The 13,609-nt window shown below is 42.8% G+C and overlaps 1 protein-coding gene across 2 annotated transcripts in view; it reads left to right on the top strand.

Annotated features, from left to right (window-relative positions):
- LOC140742070 (deoxyribonuclease-1-like) overlaps positions 1–13,609 on the top strand; it is a 162,094-nt gene that overhangs the window by 18,932 nt on the left and 129,553 nt on the right. For both annotated transcript variants that reach the window (XM_073072866.1, XM_073072867.1), the window contains exons 3-5: positions 1,395–1,483; positions 3,671–3,754; positions 11,327–11,439. In XM_073072866.1, the coding sequence (XP_072928967.1) occupies positions 1,395–1,483; positions 3,671–3,754; positions 11,327–11,439 (286 nt within the window). The remainder of the gene's footprint in view (positions 1–1,394; positions 1,484–3,670; positions 3,755–11,326; positions 11,440–13,609) is intronic.

The raw sequence follows: 13,609 nt of genomic DNA, 5'->3' as shown, positions 1-13,609 counted from the left end.
CATAACCAATCACTCGAAGCACTTCATAGCAATTGATGTTAGAGCCACAGGTCGATAGTCATTCAGGCATGCCACCTTGCTTTTCTTCGGCACCGGGATTATCATTGCCTTCTTAAAACATGAGGGGATCTTAGACTGAAGCAGGGAGCAGCTGAAGATGTCAGCAAACACTCCAGCTAGCTCACTTACACAGGCCCGGAGAACCCGTCCCGGGACGCCATCTGGACCCGTCGCCTTGCTTGGATTTATCTTCAGGAAGGCTCTTCCAATGTCTTCCTCAGTGACAATGAATCTCGATGCCACAAGGTCCAGTTCATCCAAAGGGGGTGGGACGCTCCTCTTCTGTTTGAATCTTGCGTAGAATACGTTCAGTTTATCAGGAAGAGAAGCGCTACAGTTATTGATATTCCCAGCCTTTTCTTTGCGCCCAGTGATCTCATTTAGACCCTGCCATAGTCTACTGGCATCCCTCTGGTTAGCCTGAGCTTCCAACTTGGCTCGATATTGCCTCTTGGCGCCCTTGATGGCTTTCCAGAGTTCACGCCTGGATTCCATGTAGCAACTGGTATCTCCGGACCTAAAAGCCACAGCTCTAGCCTTCAAAAGGGACTGGACCTCATAATTCATCCAAGGTTGTGGCAGGAAAGGAACACCAGGATAAAACAAACCCATGAAGTCATGAGCAGAACATCTAATTTCCAGCTTGTTCTTTTCCTGATGATTGCAATGCATAAGGATAGAAGTCAGGAACATGTTGATCCAATGTTGTTTGTTGATTCTCTTCGGAAATGTCAGTTTGTGATAAGCACAGTCTGGGCTAATGCACAATCTGTACATTGAACAATCACTGAATTGGATTTTTAGTATCCTGGCACATGTGAGAATAATAAACCAATTCCAATTCCAAAAAATACAAATGAATACCTCTGTTAAATTGTCAAATAATGTTTTTGTTTTACTGTATTTCATGTGATGCAGGACTTATGTGTGAAGTAACATGTGTACCTGGTTATTGGGTGTACAGAATGTTTCAACCCTCAGGTGGGCTAATTCAACATAGATTGAACATCCAGCTGTTAATGTTAGGTGCCAGTTGGACATGATCTTTGTTGAAACTACCCCATACTCAAATGTCTGCACTGAGTCCCTATGAAGGGTCTTGGTTTGAAACATTGACTGTGCATTTTCCTCTAAAGATACTGCCTGACCTGCTGTGTTCTCCCTACATCTCTCTGTGTTGTAATTTCTGTTATAAGGTTGGTTGGGAAGAGAAGGAAGACTTGGAATTTATTTCAAAAGCATATATATTGGGTTGTTCCTATTAATCAATGAGCTATAAGGTTGTGTCAGACCAAGTTAACATGATAACAACATGCTATGCTATATTTAAATAGATTCTTTTACGTTATGACATCATTTTAATAATGGAATACAGAGACAAGTCTGAAGAAGTTGCCAAGCAGCTGCAGGAGGAGCTCAATAAGTAAGTCTTGACTATTTCTTACTAACTTACTAAGATACAGCAGAACAGGCCCTTGCAAAGCAACGGGCCGTGCCGCCCATCAACCCATCTGCCAATCCTAGCCGAACCATGGAACAATTTACAATGTCTAATTAACCACCTCATGAGTAGGCCTTTAAACTGTGGGAAGAAACTGGAGCACCTGGAGGAAATCCACACTCACACGCACGTGGGAAGAACATGCAAACTTTATGTTCGGAATGCCAGAATTAAACTTCGAACTCCACGCCCTGAGCTGTAACAGTGCTGTGTTAACTGCTACATTGCTGTTAATAATTCAATTGTGGGGGAAAAGGGTGGGTTGGTATGTTACTGCGTGGCTGAAAGTCATGAAATAGCAATTGGTGCAATAAACTTCATATTGTAGCAAATGCCATAAAACCTCAATGCTTTCAGTGGTTCTTCAGGGGGGAGTGTCTGCCATTTCAAGTATGGCCTACATGGGACTGTATTGCAAATCATTATACCCTAGCAAATGATGAGAAGTCATTGCAGCCTTCTGATGATCATTCACACTGTACAAACAGTAAGAAGCTCTCTGGCTTAATATAGAACATAGAAACATAGAAAACCTACAGCACAATTCAGGCCCTTCAGCCCATGATACTGTGCTGAACATGTATTTATCTTAGAAATTACCCAGGGTTACCCATAGCCCTCTATTTTTCTAAGCTCCATGTACCTATCCAGGAGTCTCTTAAAAGACCCTATCGTATACGCCTCCACCACTGTTGCCGGCAGCCCATTCCACACACTCACCACTCTCTGTGTAAAAAACTTACTCCTGACATCTCCTCTGTACCTACTCCCCAGCACCTTAAACCTGTGCCCTCTCGTGGCAGCCATTTCAGCCCTGGGAAAAAGCCTCTGACTATCCACACGATCAATACCTCTCATCATCTTCCACACCTCTATCAGGTCACCTCTCATCCCCCGTCACTCCAAGGAGAAAAGGCCAAGTTCACTCAACCTATTCTCATAAGGGATGCTCCCCAATCCAGGCAACATCCTTGTAAATCTCCTCTGTATCCTTTCTATGGCTTCCACATCCTTCCTGTAGTGAGGCGACCAGAACTGAGCACAGTGCTCCAAGTGGGGTCTGACTAGGGTCCTATGCAGCTGCAACATTCCCTCTTGGCTCCTAAATTCATTTCCACAATTGATGAAGGCCAATGCACCATACACCTTCTTAACCACAGAGTCAACCTGCGCAGCTGCTTTGAGCGTCCTATGGACTCGGACCCCAAGATCCCTCTGATCCTCCACACTGCCAAGAGTCTTACCATTAATACTATATCCTGCCATCATATTTGACCTACCAAAATGAACCACTTCACACTTATCTGGGTTGAAAGCAATAAAAGGGTTCCTCAATATGTCTCAGAAATAACTTAAAGCAGTTCACCTGGATACATTACAATAAAAATATTACAATTGCTTTAAAGGAGGAATGTTTTCCAGATAATTGAATCTGGCAAGTCATGAGATCAAGCACATCAATTCACTTTTAGTTTGTGGGATGGCAAGGTAGCATAGTAGTCAGTGCAATTGCTTTACATTGACGGCGATTACTGATCAGGGTTTGATTTCTGCAGCTGCCTGTAAGGAGTTTGAACTAAGCAAAAGAAGCTTAGGAGTTAATTAGGTCCAATTCTCCTTGTGACTGTGTGGGGTTTCTCCAGCTGCTGCATTTTCCTCCTGCATTCTGGAGACATCTGATCTGCGTTAGTGAGTTGTGTAAACACCGAAAGTGCAGCAGCTTGCAGTCGGTCCCCAGCATAATCCTCAGACTGCGTTCAGGTTCTTGACCCAAAACATTGTCTCTATTCCATTCAAAGATGATGTCTGACCTGCTGAGTTCCTCCAGCATTTTGTGTATCTATTCATTACCACTTTATCTTTGGTAAGACATCATAGTACATCATTAACTATGAAGTTCTAACTATTGAAAAACCTTTGTGTTTTTTTAATCAATGGAATATGTAAGAATAATTAGTCTTATCATTATAAGAATTATTTATTCATTTGCTTACGCTAAGGATATAAAGATTGAGTGTTACTAACTCAAGGACATTAATGAATAGGTTTGTGATCTTTCTGTTATTTTGCTGCCCTTTGTGTTTAATTTTCCATTGATTTCATTTGTAGAAAGGCTACAAACCATTACTCTTACAGAGTAAGCAAACCCCTTGGGCGAGGAAGGTACAAGGAACAATATCTCTTCATTTATCGGTGAGTGAAACAACAACAGAAAACACTTCAAACTCAAAGCTGTATCCAAATTCATCATGCAGTTTAAATTTGTTGAGTTTTTCACCAATAAGAGGAGGCCCGCCATTGTCCTGGGTTCACTATGGATGCTGTGCCTTAGCTGTCTAGGATATGGAGAGCCAGCTGTTGCCAATGATCAGTCTCCTCCTCTCCATGCAGCTAATTAATCCAAAGGAATGGCAGAGATTGATACCGTTTAACCGGTGGTGCTAGTCAGCCTAGAACTCAATGTAGGACTGCAGTTCTGAATGTTTCCTCTGGGTTTACTGCCGAAGCCTTCAGATCAGGGTTTACCTTCTCCTTGATGGACCAAAAGTCGTGGATGAACCAGGAGGTTCATTGCCTGCTGAGGGGTAGATTGGTGACATTTAAGTCTGGTGATCAAGGCCTGTACAAGAAAACCGGCTATGAGTTGCAGACGGCTATTTCTAGAGCAAAAAAACAATTCCGAGAGAGGTTGGAGGCAACATCAGATGCATGTCAACACTGGCAGGGACTGCAAGACATTACTTCCTACAAAGAGAAACCCAGTAGTGTGAATGGCAACGATGCTTCACTACCAGATGAACTCAATGCCTTCTATGCACACTTTGAAAGGGAGAATATAATTACAGCCGTGAATATCCCTGCTTCGCCCAGTGACCCTGTGACCTCTGTCTCAGAGACCGATGTTAAGCTGTCTTTAAAGAGAGTGAACCCTCGCAAGGCGGAAGGTCCTGAGGAGTAAATGGTAAGGCTTTGAAAGCTTGTGCCAACCAATTGGCAGAAGTATTCAAGGACATTGTTAACCTCTCACTGCTATGGTTGGAAGTTCGCACTTGCTTCAAAAAGGCAACAATTATACCTGTGCCCAAGAAGAGTAGTGTGAGCTGCCTTAGTGACTGTCGCCCAGTAGCACTCACATCGACAGTGATGAAATGCTTTGAGAGGTTGGTCATGACTAGAATGAACTCCTTCCTTAGCAAGGACCTGGACCCATTGCAATTTGCCTATCACCACAAGAGGTCTACGGCAGACACAAAATCAAGCGCTCTTCACATGCCCTAAGACCACACGGACAACACAAACACCTACGTCAGGATGCTGTTCATCGACTATAGCTCAGCATTTAACATCATCATTCCTACAATCCTGATCCTGAAGCTATTGAATCTGAGCCTCTCGACCTCCCTTTGCAATGGGATCCTTGACCAGAAGACCACAATCAGTGTGGATTGGAGATAGTATCTCCTCCTCGCTGACGATCAACACTGCCATACCTCAGGGGTGTGCCCACTGCTCTACTCCCTCTATACCCATGACCGTGTGGCTAGGCACAGCTCAAATACCATCAATAAAATTGCGGATGGTACAACTATAATTGGTAGAAAATCAGATGGAGATGAGAGGGTGTACAGGAGTAAGATATACCCTCTAGTTATATATACTCTGAGACAGAGGTCATAGGGTCAGCAGGTGAAGCAGGGATAGTCATAGCTTCTCCCTTTCAAAGTGTGCATAGAAGGCATTGAGCACATCTGGTTGTGAAGCATCACTACCATTCATGCTATTGGCTTTTGCTTTATTTACCAGTCCTACCGAAGGATCTCAGCCTGAAAGATTGACTAACTCTTTCCCATAGATGCTGCCTGGCCTGCCGAGTGTGTGTTGCTTGGATTTCCAGCATCTGCAGATTTTCTCTTGTTTATACCAGCTAGTTGAGTGGTGCCACAGAAACACTCAGTGTCAGTAGACAGAAGATCTTCAAGATGGAGAACACAAACCAATCCTCATAGAGGAATCAAAAGAGAATCAGTTTAGTGTAGCATTTAAAACCAGCTCTGGAACAAGTCCAGTTATTGTCACGTTATTTTCACTTTAGCTTTGTTAGTTGTGCATCTCTCACTGTGTACTGTGCACTATAACTCACACATCCCTTTGTTAGCCTCTGTGATGGCTCTTTCCATACTTTTTAACTCTTCCCTCTTGCTGTCTCTTTCCCTTCCTCCGAAGTCTGTTGTCTCATAACTGTCGGTGCAGTTGGTGACATTCACTGGTATTCAGAATCATACTCATCGCCAGTTTCTTGTGTCTGTACAACTACATATCAATTAAATAAAAGCACACATGTGGAAGGTGAGGTTAACTAGTGTATTCACTTGCAGAGAGGGAGGGGGAGAGAGAACAGATCAGTGCACATGTGTAGTTATCAGTCCATAATCAGTGCTAAGGGGAGTCGTTGCACTAAAAGAAATAGATCCACACATTACACATTTATTATCAAAGTATGTATTCAGTACACAACCCTGAGATTTGTCCTCCCACAGCCACGAAACTCCATGGAAACCATTCAAAGAAAATTTCAAACACCCAAAGTGCAAAAAAAAGAACAAATCTCGCAAATGACTAAAAAAGAGCGAAAAGCACAGGATATAAAGCATCACACCAGAGTCATTGAAACAGTCTAGAAATGTTCAGTTTAATTTAGTGTTGTGTCATTCGTTGCAGGCCGCAGAGCCAGTCCGCCCTGATTAAGATAGAAAAGGAATAACCAGAATGTATAAACCCATCAGAACAAGAACGACAGAGTCCAAGGCACAAGCTGCATCAGTTAAAGCTTGCCCAAGACCCGGGGACCAGCATCATCGGTTAGAGGGAGAGAGAGTCTGGTCATACACAGGCTCCTTCCTCCGGAAGCCTCGAGCAAGAGGGAGAGAGACTAGTCATACATTCGCACCTTTATCTGATCAAGTATGATCAGATATAAATAAAGATTAGCTTTTTTTTACACGTACGTTGAAACATACAATAAAATGCATCATTTGCAGCAAATCAAATCAGTGCTGACTGTGCTGGGGGCAGCCTGCAAATGTTACTATGATTCTGGAAGCGAAACAGCATGCCCACACCTACCACCACTAAGCCTAGCCATGCATCCTTCCAACGTGGGAGGAAGTGGGAGCGCCCAGAGGAAAGCCATGCCATCACAGGGAGAATGTACAAACTCCTCACAGACAGCAGCTGGAACTGAATCCCAATCAGAGACTGCTGGTGCTGTAAAGCAATTGTGCTAAGTGCTATAGCACCATGCTACCTGATACTTGACCAAGCATTTACTTATTTTTCTGAAATATTAAAATCCATATTTGCAAATAGAGAAATGAATTGTTTCAGTGGCAGCTTCAACCAATAACTGTGACAAAGGCGTATTAATTTATGTAACCATTGGAATGGAATTCCAATTATTGAAGATTCCACCAATCTCTATGGAGGGAGGTGGAGTCTGGAGATTTGTCCTGTTTTTTCTAAGTGCTAAAATGGTGACTCCTAACAATGCCATAATAGATAGACATCAGGGATGTGAACTCAACAGGTCAGCTGTCATCAATGGAGAGGAATGAACAGTCAGCATTTCGAGCCAAGACCACCAGAGACGATGCCTTACCTGCTGATTTCCTCCAGTGTTCTGTGTGTGTTGATTTGGATTTCGATCACATGCAGAATCTCTTGTGTCAGGGATAAGTGGACAGGAAAGGACAAGGAAAGGATATTCCTCCTTTATTTTGGCTCCTTAATGAATTAGGACCATTTTCACCGTGCTTGTAACTCTGCTAGATCTATCCTGTCAATGGTTCAGGACAAATCCTGCAGTTGTTTTTGTCCATACAATGCAGAGTAATTTAGATAATTAAATCAAGCTTTTCCTTCACTTGCCTATGGGACAATCATGCCAACTTAGTCGAGGATTCTGTATAATGAGATTGTATCAATGTTATTAAAATACTATGAAGCTGCACCCCATATTCTGCTTACAGAAGATCCTCAAAGACAAAGAAAAAGCAAATGTCAGATTTCTAATCCAATTTCTTTAAATCTGATAATTGAACACAATGTATGGTTTGACATCATCAATGTGAATCTGTGCAACAGCTGCACAGGCAGAGCCCGGTGAACCTGTGGAATTCATTGCCACAGCTGGCTGCGGAGGTGAGTCACTGGGTTGATTAAAAGTTGAGGTTGATAAGTTCTTGATTAGTAAGAGTGTCAAAGGTTATGGGGAGAAGACAGGAGAAATGAAGTTGCAAAGAGAATAATTCAGACATGATTGAATGGTGGAGCACGCTCGATGGGCCGAATGACATAATTCTGCTCCCATGTCTTATGCTTACAGTCTAAAAACTTTTTAAAGCAGTTTCACATCAGTCAAAGTCATGTTCATCATCACATGCACAAATACATGTATGCAGAGGTCCAATGAAAAGCCTACTTGTAGTAGCATCCAAGGCATATTGCATCAGAAAAGTAGCATTCACAAGAAAATTAAACACAATTTGTACAAGAAAGAACACAATTAAAACAAGAAAAGTCCAGTTTAGTGCAAAGTGTTCAAAGTGGTCATCGTGTTGCTATACTGTAGTGATTAGGGTTGTACAGGTCGGTTCAAGAACTAAATGGTTGAAGGGAAGAAATGTTGCTGTTCTTAAAACTGGTAATGCTGGACTTGCAACTCCTAGACCTTCTGCCCGATGGTAACTGTGAGAAGATAGCATGACCCAGATGGTGATGACATAGCTTTCTTAAGGCAGTGCCTCACGAGGATATAACTGATGGATATGATGTCTTTGGCTGAGTCCACAATCTTCTGCAGATTCCTATGTCCATTTCAAATTATTTCCAAATGCAATGAATTAGTATAGTTGGAAGGAAAGTCCAGTGAGGTCAGTCACAGCTGTGAATACTCTTTACTGATTTCTCTCTCTCTGCTCATCCAGGCAGTAATTTATACCCCTATGACAGGAATGAAATTCTATCCCAACTGTAGGAAAACAAAGCCCCAAGTTTTGTATATAAACATGAGAGATTGGATGCTGGAAATCTTGAGCAAAGCACACAAAGTGTTGGAGGAACTCAACAAATCAGGCTGCATCCACGGAGTGGAATAAACCATTGATGTTTTCATCAGGACTGCAGCAGATTCAGATACAGATGTGAACACAGACAAGGGGTCATCTGACTACCCTATCAGACTCGCGGAATTCCCAGGCCTGGAGTTCCAGCCAGTGGGACTTGACTTCACTGTATTGCAAGGTTTATTACATTGATGAACTACTCCCAGTGAATGTTTTTTTGTCAAATAAGGGAGAACAACAAGAATTTCTGGCTGCTAAGCTGGCAACATTTGGAAATGGGAAGGCTGAAGAAGGGGTGATTTAAGAACAAAGGCTGCTAATAGCTACCTGGTCAAAGAGCTGAGAAACACGGGACTATGCACAAAGTCCGAGTCACTGAGATTTCTTCAATTACACTTTTAAAATTTAAAAAGAAATAACATTCTGGAGTGCTCCCCAGCATAGAAGATATCTTCAGAAGATATAGCATCTGTTATTAAGGATCCTTATCACCCAAGTCATGCCCTCTTCTCATTGGTAACATTCAAGGAGGATGCACAAGCACCATAAGACACACATTCAATGTTTTAAGAACAGCTTCTTCCCCACCATCTTCAGATTTATGTGTACACTACCTTTTTTTCTTTTCTTGCTCTCTTTTTGTACTACATATGAAATATATTAATATATTTTTTCCTTTGGGAGGGATTTACCCATGATTTATTCATTTCCATAGATACTGCCTAAGGTGCAGAGTTCTTCCAGCATTGTGTGTGTGTAGTTTTACAAGCTGTGCCACTGTCCTGCCCAATTGTGTTGGTACAACTAAACATAGTAATTACTGGGATAAAAACCTCTGGATTAAAAAATAGTGATTTGCAGGATCAAGCTGTAAAGTAGAAAAACTATGAGTAATTGTCTCATTGTGGTTAGCACAGGACAACTGCAAACACCATGGAAGTTCCACAGATCAGTCATGATGTAAAAATGTTGACTTCATTCAGTTTCAGGAAGAGAGTTTGGATTACAATTTCCACTTTGATCAATAACAATAGACAAATTTTAACACAACGAAGATTGCAATTGCTGGAAATCTGGAGCAACACACAAAAAAGTGCAGGAATGTCTTGGTCCAAAATTTCAATGGTTGATTTCAAGTGACGAGTGAGGTTTATTATCATTTAACTACATACATGTATATAACATATATAATGTATATAGAAATGAGATGTTTCTTTGAACCAGGGTGTAAAACACATAAACACATAACACACAATAACTTATGATGGTAAGGATAAAGTCTACACGTGAATCACACATAAATAACAAACTAAAGTGCATTAATATTAAATACCTCAAGGTTTGGAACAGATTAACCAGTGACACTTCGAATACAATGTGCTGGGAGTTCAGAAGTCTCATGGCCTGGGGGGAGAAACTATTTCTCATTCTGACCATTCTTGCTTTTATGCATCGTAGCCTCCTGCTTGATGGTAGAAAATTAAAGAGGATGTGATGGATGGGTGGTACCCTTAATAGTACAAAGGGCCCTACATATGAAGCACTCCTGATAAATGTCCCCGATGGATGGTAGGGAGACCCCTATGATCCTGTCAGCTGTTCTCACTGTCCTTTGTAGGGACTTAGTTTGTGTTTAGCTGCTCTCATACCAGATGAAGATGTAACATGTTAGGATGCTCTCAATGGTACTCCTGTAAATGTAGTTAAGGTGGGGAGTGGTGGGAGCCTTGCTTGCCTCAATCTTCTTTGGAAGTGTGCCTTCTTGTTCAGGGAGGTGATGTTAGGGGACTAGGTCAGGTCATCCGTGATGTGAATTCCCAGGAACTTGGTGCACTTAACTCTTGCTACAGGGGAGCCATGTGTTCACAGAGGGGAGATGGTTTGTCTGCACCTTCCTGAAGTCCACAATGATTTCCTTTGTCTTCTCCACATTCAGGCTCGGGTTGTACTTCTCACACCAATCCACTTCCTCTCTGTACTCCGCCTAGTCAGAGTTCTGATGAGGCCAACCATTGTTGTGTCATCTGCAACACCGTTTGCTCTGGATCCTGTGTCACAGCCATGCGTCAACAATGGGCTGAGCACAGAGCCTTGGGGAGCGCCAGTGCTCAGCATAATGAGACGAGAGAGGTTGCTGCCCACACAGATGACTGTAGCCTTACTGTTCAGAAGTCCAGTATCCAAGTGCAGAGGGAGGTGTTGAGACCTAGCAAGGACAATTTCCCTACCAGTTCCCTCCATAGATGCTGCCTGACCTGCTGAGTTCCTCCAACATCTTGTGTGTGTGGCAACAGTTGAGTATTTCCATTTTAGTTACCTGTTATATTCTGATTTTCTGATAATTTTAAGACAGAGAATGATAAACATCTATGGTTGCTTAGAATCCTAGAGTTCTTAAAGTCTGCAACATTAGTGGTGATTGGGGAGACGTGATTTTTACCGCCATTATTGATATCGTCATTATATCTGTGATTTACAATATGCCAGTGATGGGATTCCACGTTAATTAATTGCAATTTTATTTCAAGCACAAGTCTTTATTTCTGAGCCATTTTTCTCATCAAGACAGAGATCTTCATGGATCATAGCTCCATATGGCTTAGTATGTGTATCCAGCTGAAGTAATTCATAATTCTTCCTGCAGTGATGATATCGTGCAAGTGGAAAGAGTCTTTCAGTACGATGACATGCAGCCTGGTGACGAGGATGCTTTCTCCAGGGAACCATTTGTGATTCAGTTCAAATCACCAACCACAGGTAAAAGTCTTTGCAGTCTCATAAACATGTAGAGAATCTATTTAAACTTTAGCTGTTAATAATCATTGGATGTATTTTTGTTTTTCACATCATTCTCTGTAAATTCTAGACATTGTTGTGCATTAAAATCCCATGCTATTCAAGCCATGCTATCTGGCACCAACATTCTACTGTCAATGTCACTTATCACATTTCTTTCCCATTCAGATGTTTTGTCTGAACAACAAGAGAACCTTTTGACCATGTCTGTATGTTTTTCTGTATTGAGTTGCTGCCACATGATTGGCTGATTAGATATATCCATTAACGAGCAGGTATAAAGGTGTAACTAATAATGTGGCCACTGAGTGTATTTTGTTCCACCCACTTCTCCCTCTTGTTCTCTGCAACTGAAAACAACTTGTTTTCTTTCACAGCTCTGACGAAGGGTGCTAACTGTGTCACTTTTCATCAACGCTGCCTGGCTTGCTGACTGTTTCCAGCATTCTTTGCTTTTTGCACATAGAAAGGTACATCTCAGGAACAGATCCTTTGGCCCACTGACCGCATGGATCTAATCCCATCTGCCTGCACGTGTCTGCGTATATCACTCCATCTCCCTGTCTGTTCATGTGTCTGACTGAATGCTTTGAAATGTTGCTGTTATATCTGTTATTACCACCTCCCTTGGCAGCATGCCCCAAGCAACGACTATGCTCTGTGTAAAAACAGCTTGCCTTGTAAGTGTCCATTAAACCTCCCCCTCACACCTTCTAGTATTTGACATTTCCACCCTGGGAAAATGAGTTGATCTACCCTACCTATACCTTGCATAATTTTAAGTTCTTCTATCAGATTTCTCTTCAGACTCTTCTGACAGTTCAGGAAAACCAATTTAAGTTTGACCAACATAAGCTGTGAGGCAGAGATGAAGAAGCTAGGGGTTGAAGTCAAACTTATTATCAAAGTATGTTACCAAATTCCACCTTCAGATTCATTTTCTTGCATTCACTTACAGAAAAATGAAGGCATACAATAGATGAATGAAAAACTATACATAAACAAGGACTGACAAACAACCAGTGTGCTAAAGAAGACAAGTTCTGAAAATAGAAAAAATACTGCAACATGAGTTATAGAGTCTGTGGGTTGTGGAATCAGTTTAGTGTTGTTGTGAGTAAAGTTGTCCACGCTGGTTCAGGAGCCTGATGGTTGAAGGCTAATAATTGTTCCTGATCTTGGTGGAGTGGAACCTGAGGTTTCTGTACCTCCTGCCTGATGGTAGTAGTGAGAAAGAGGAACTGGCCTGAATGGTGGGGGTCCTTGATAATGGCTGCTGCTTTCTTGTGGCAGTGTTTCTTGTAGATGTGCACAATGTGGGGGTGGGTGTGGAGTGAAAATGGAAATGCAAGCTCATGTCCTGCTGTGTCACTTCCAGGTGCCTGCTTGTGAAACCAGCTTTGTGAATAACACAGGAGTCAGTCACTTGGTCCAGATTGCTAGCATTAGAGTGGTTAGGCTACAATTAGAGTGTTGTGTGCGGTTCAAGATGTCATACAACAGGAAGATTTGTGGGAGCACTGGAGAGAATCACTATCAGAATCATCCCAGTGGCTACCCATTTCAATTCAACCCTCCCATTCTCATTCTAACATGTCTGCCCAAGGACCTCCTCTACTGCCAAACTTAGATGGGAGGAGCAACACCTGATATTCTGCCTGGGTAACCTCTAACCTCATGGCAAGAACACTGATTTTTCTAAATTCCATTAATTTCTCACCCTCTCCTTTTAACATTCCCGATTCTGGTTACCCTCTCACCCCTTCTCCTCACCTGCCCATCATCACCCCCCGGTTCCCCTTCTCCTCACCTGCCCATCATCCCCCCCGGTTCCCCTTCTCCTCACCTGCCCATCATCCCCCCCGGTTCCCCTTCTCCTCACCTGCCCATCATCCCCCCCCAGTTCCCCTTCTCCTCACCTGCACACCATCACCCCCTGGTTCCCCTTCTCCTCACCTGCCCACCATCACGCCCTGGTTCCCCTTCTCCTCACCTGCCCATCATCCCCCCCCAGTTCCCCTTCTCCTCACCTGCACACCATCACCCCCTGGTTCCCCTTCTCCTCACCTGCCCATCATCCCCCCCGGTTCCCCTTCTCCTCACCTGCCCATCATCCCCCCCCAGTTCCCCT

This window comes from Hemitrygon akajei, chromosome 19, assembly GCF_048418815.1.
Source record: "Hemitrygon akajei chromosome 19, sHemAka1.3, whole genome shotgun sequence".
In the NCBI taxonomy this organism is placed as follows: Eukaryota; Metazoa; Chordata; class Chondrichthyes; order Myliobatiformes; family Dasyatidae; genus Hemitrygon; species Hemitrygon akajei.
The sequence above is the reverse complement of the archived record's forward strand: the minus strand, read 5'-3'. Positions and strand labels throughout refer to the sequence as shown.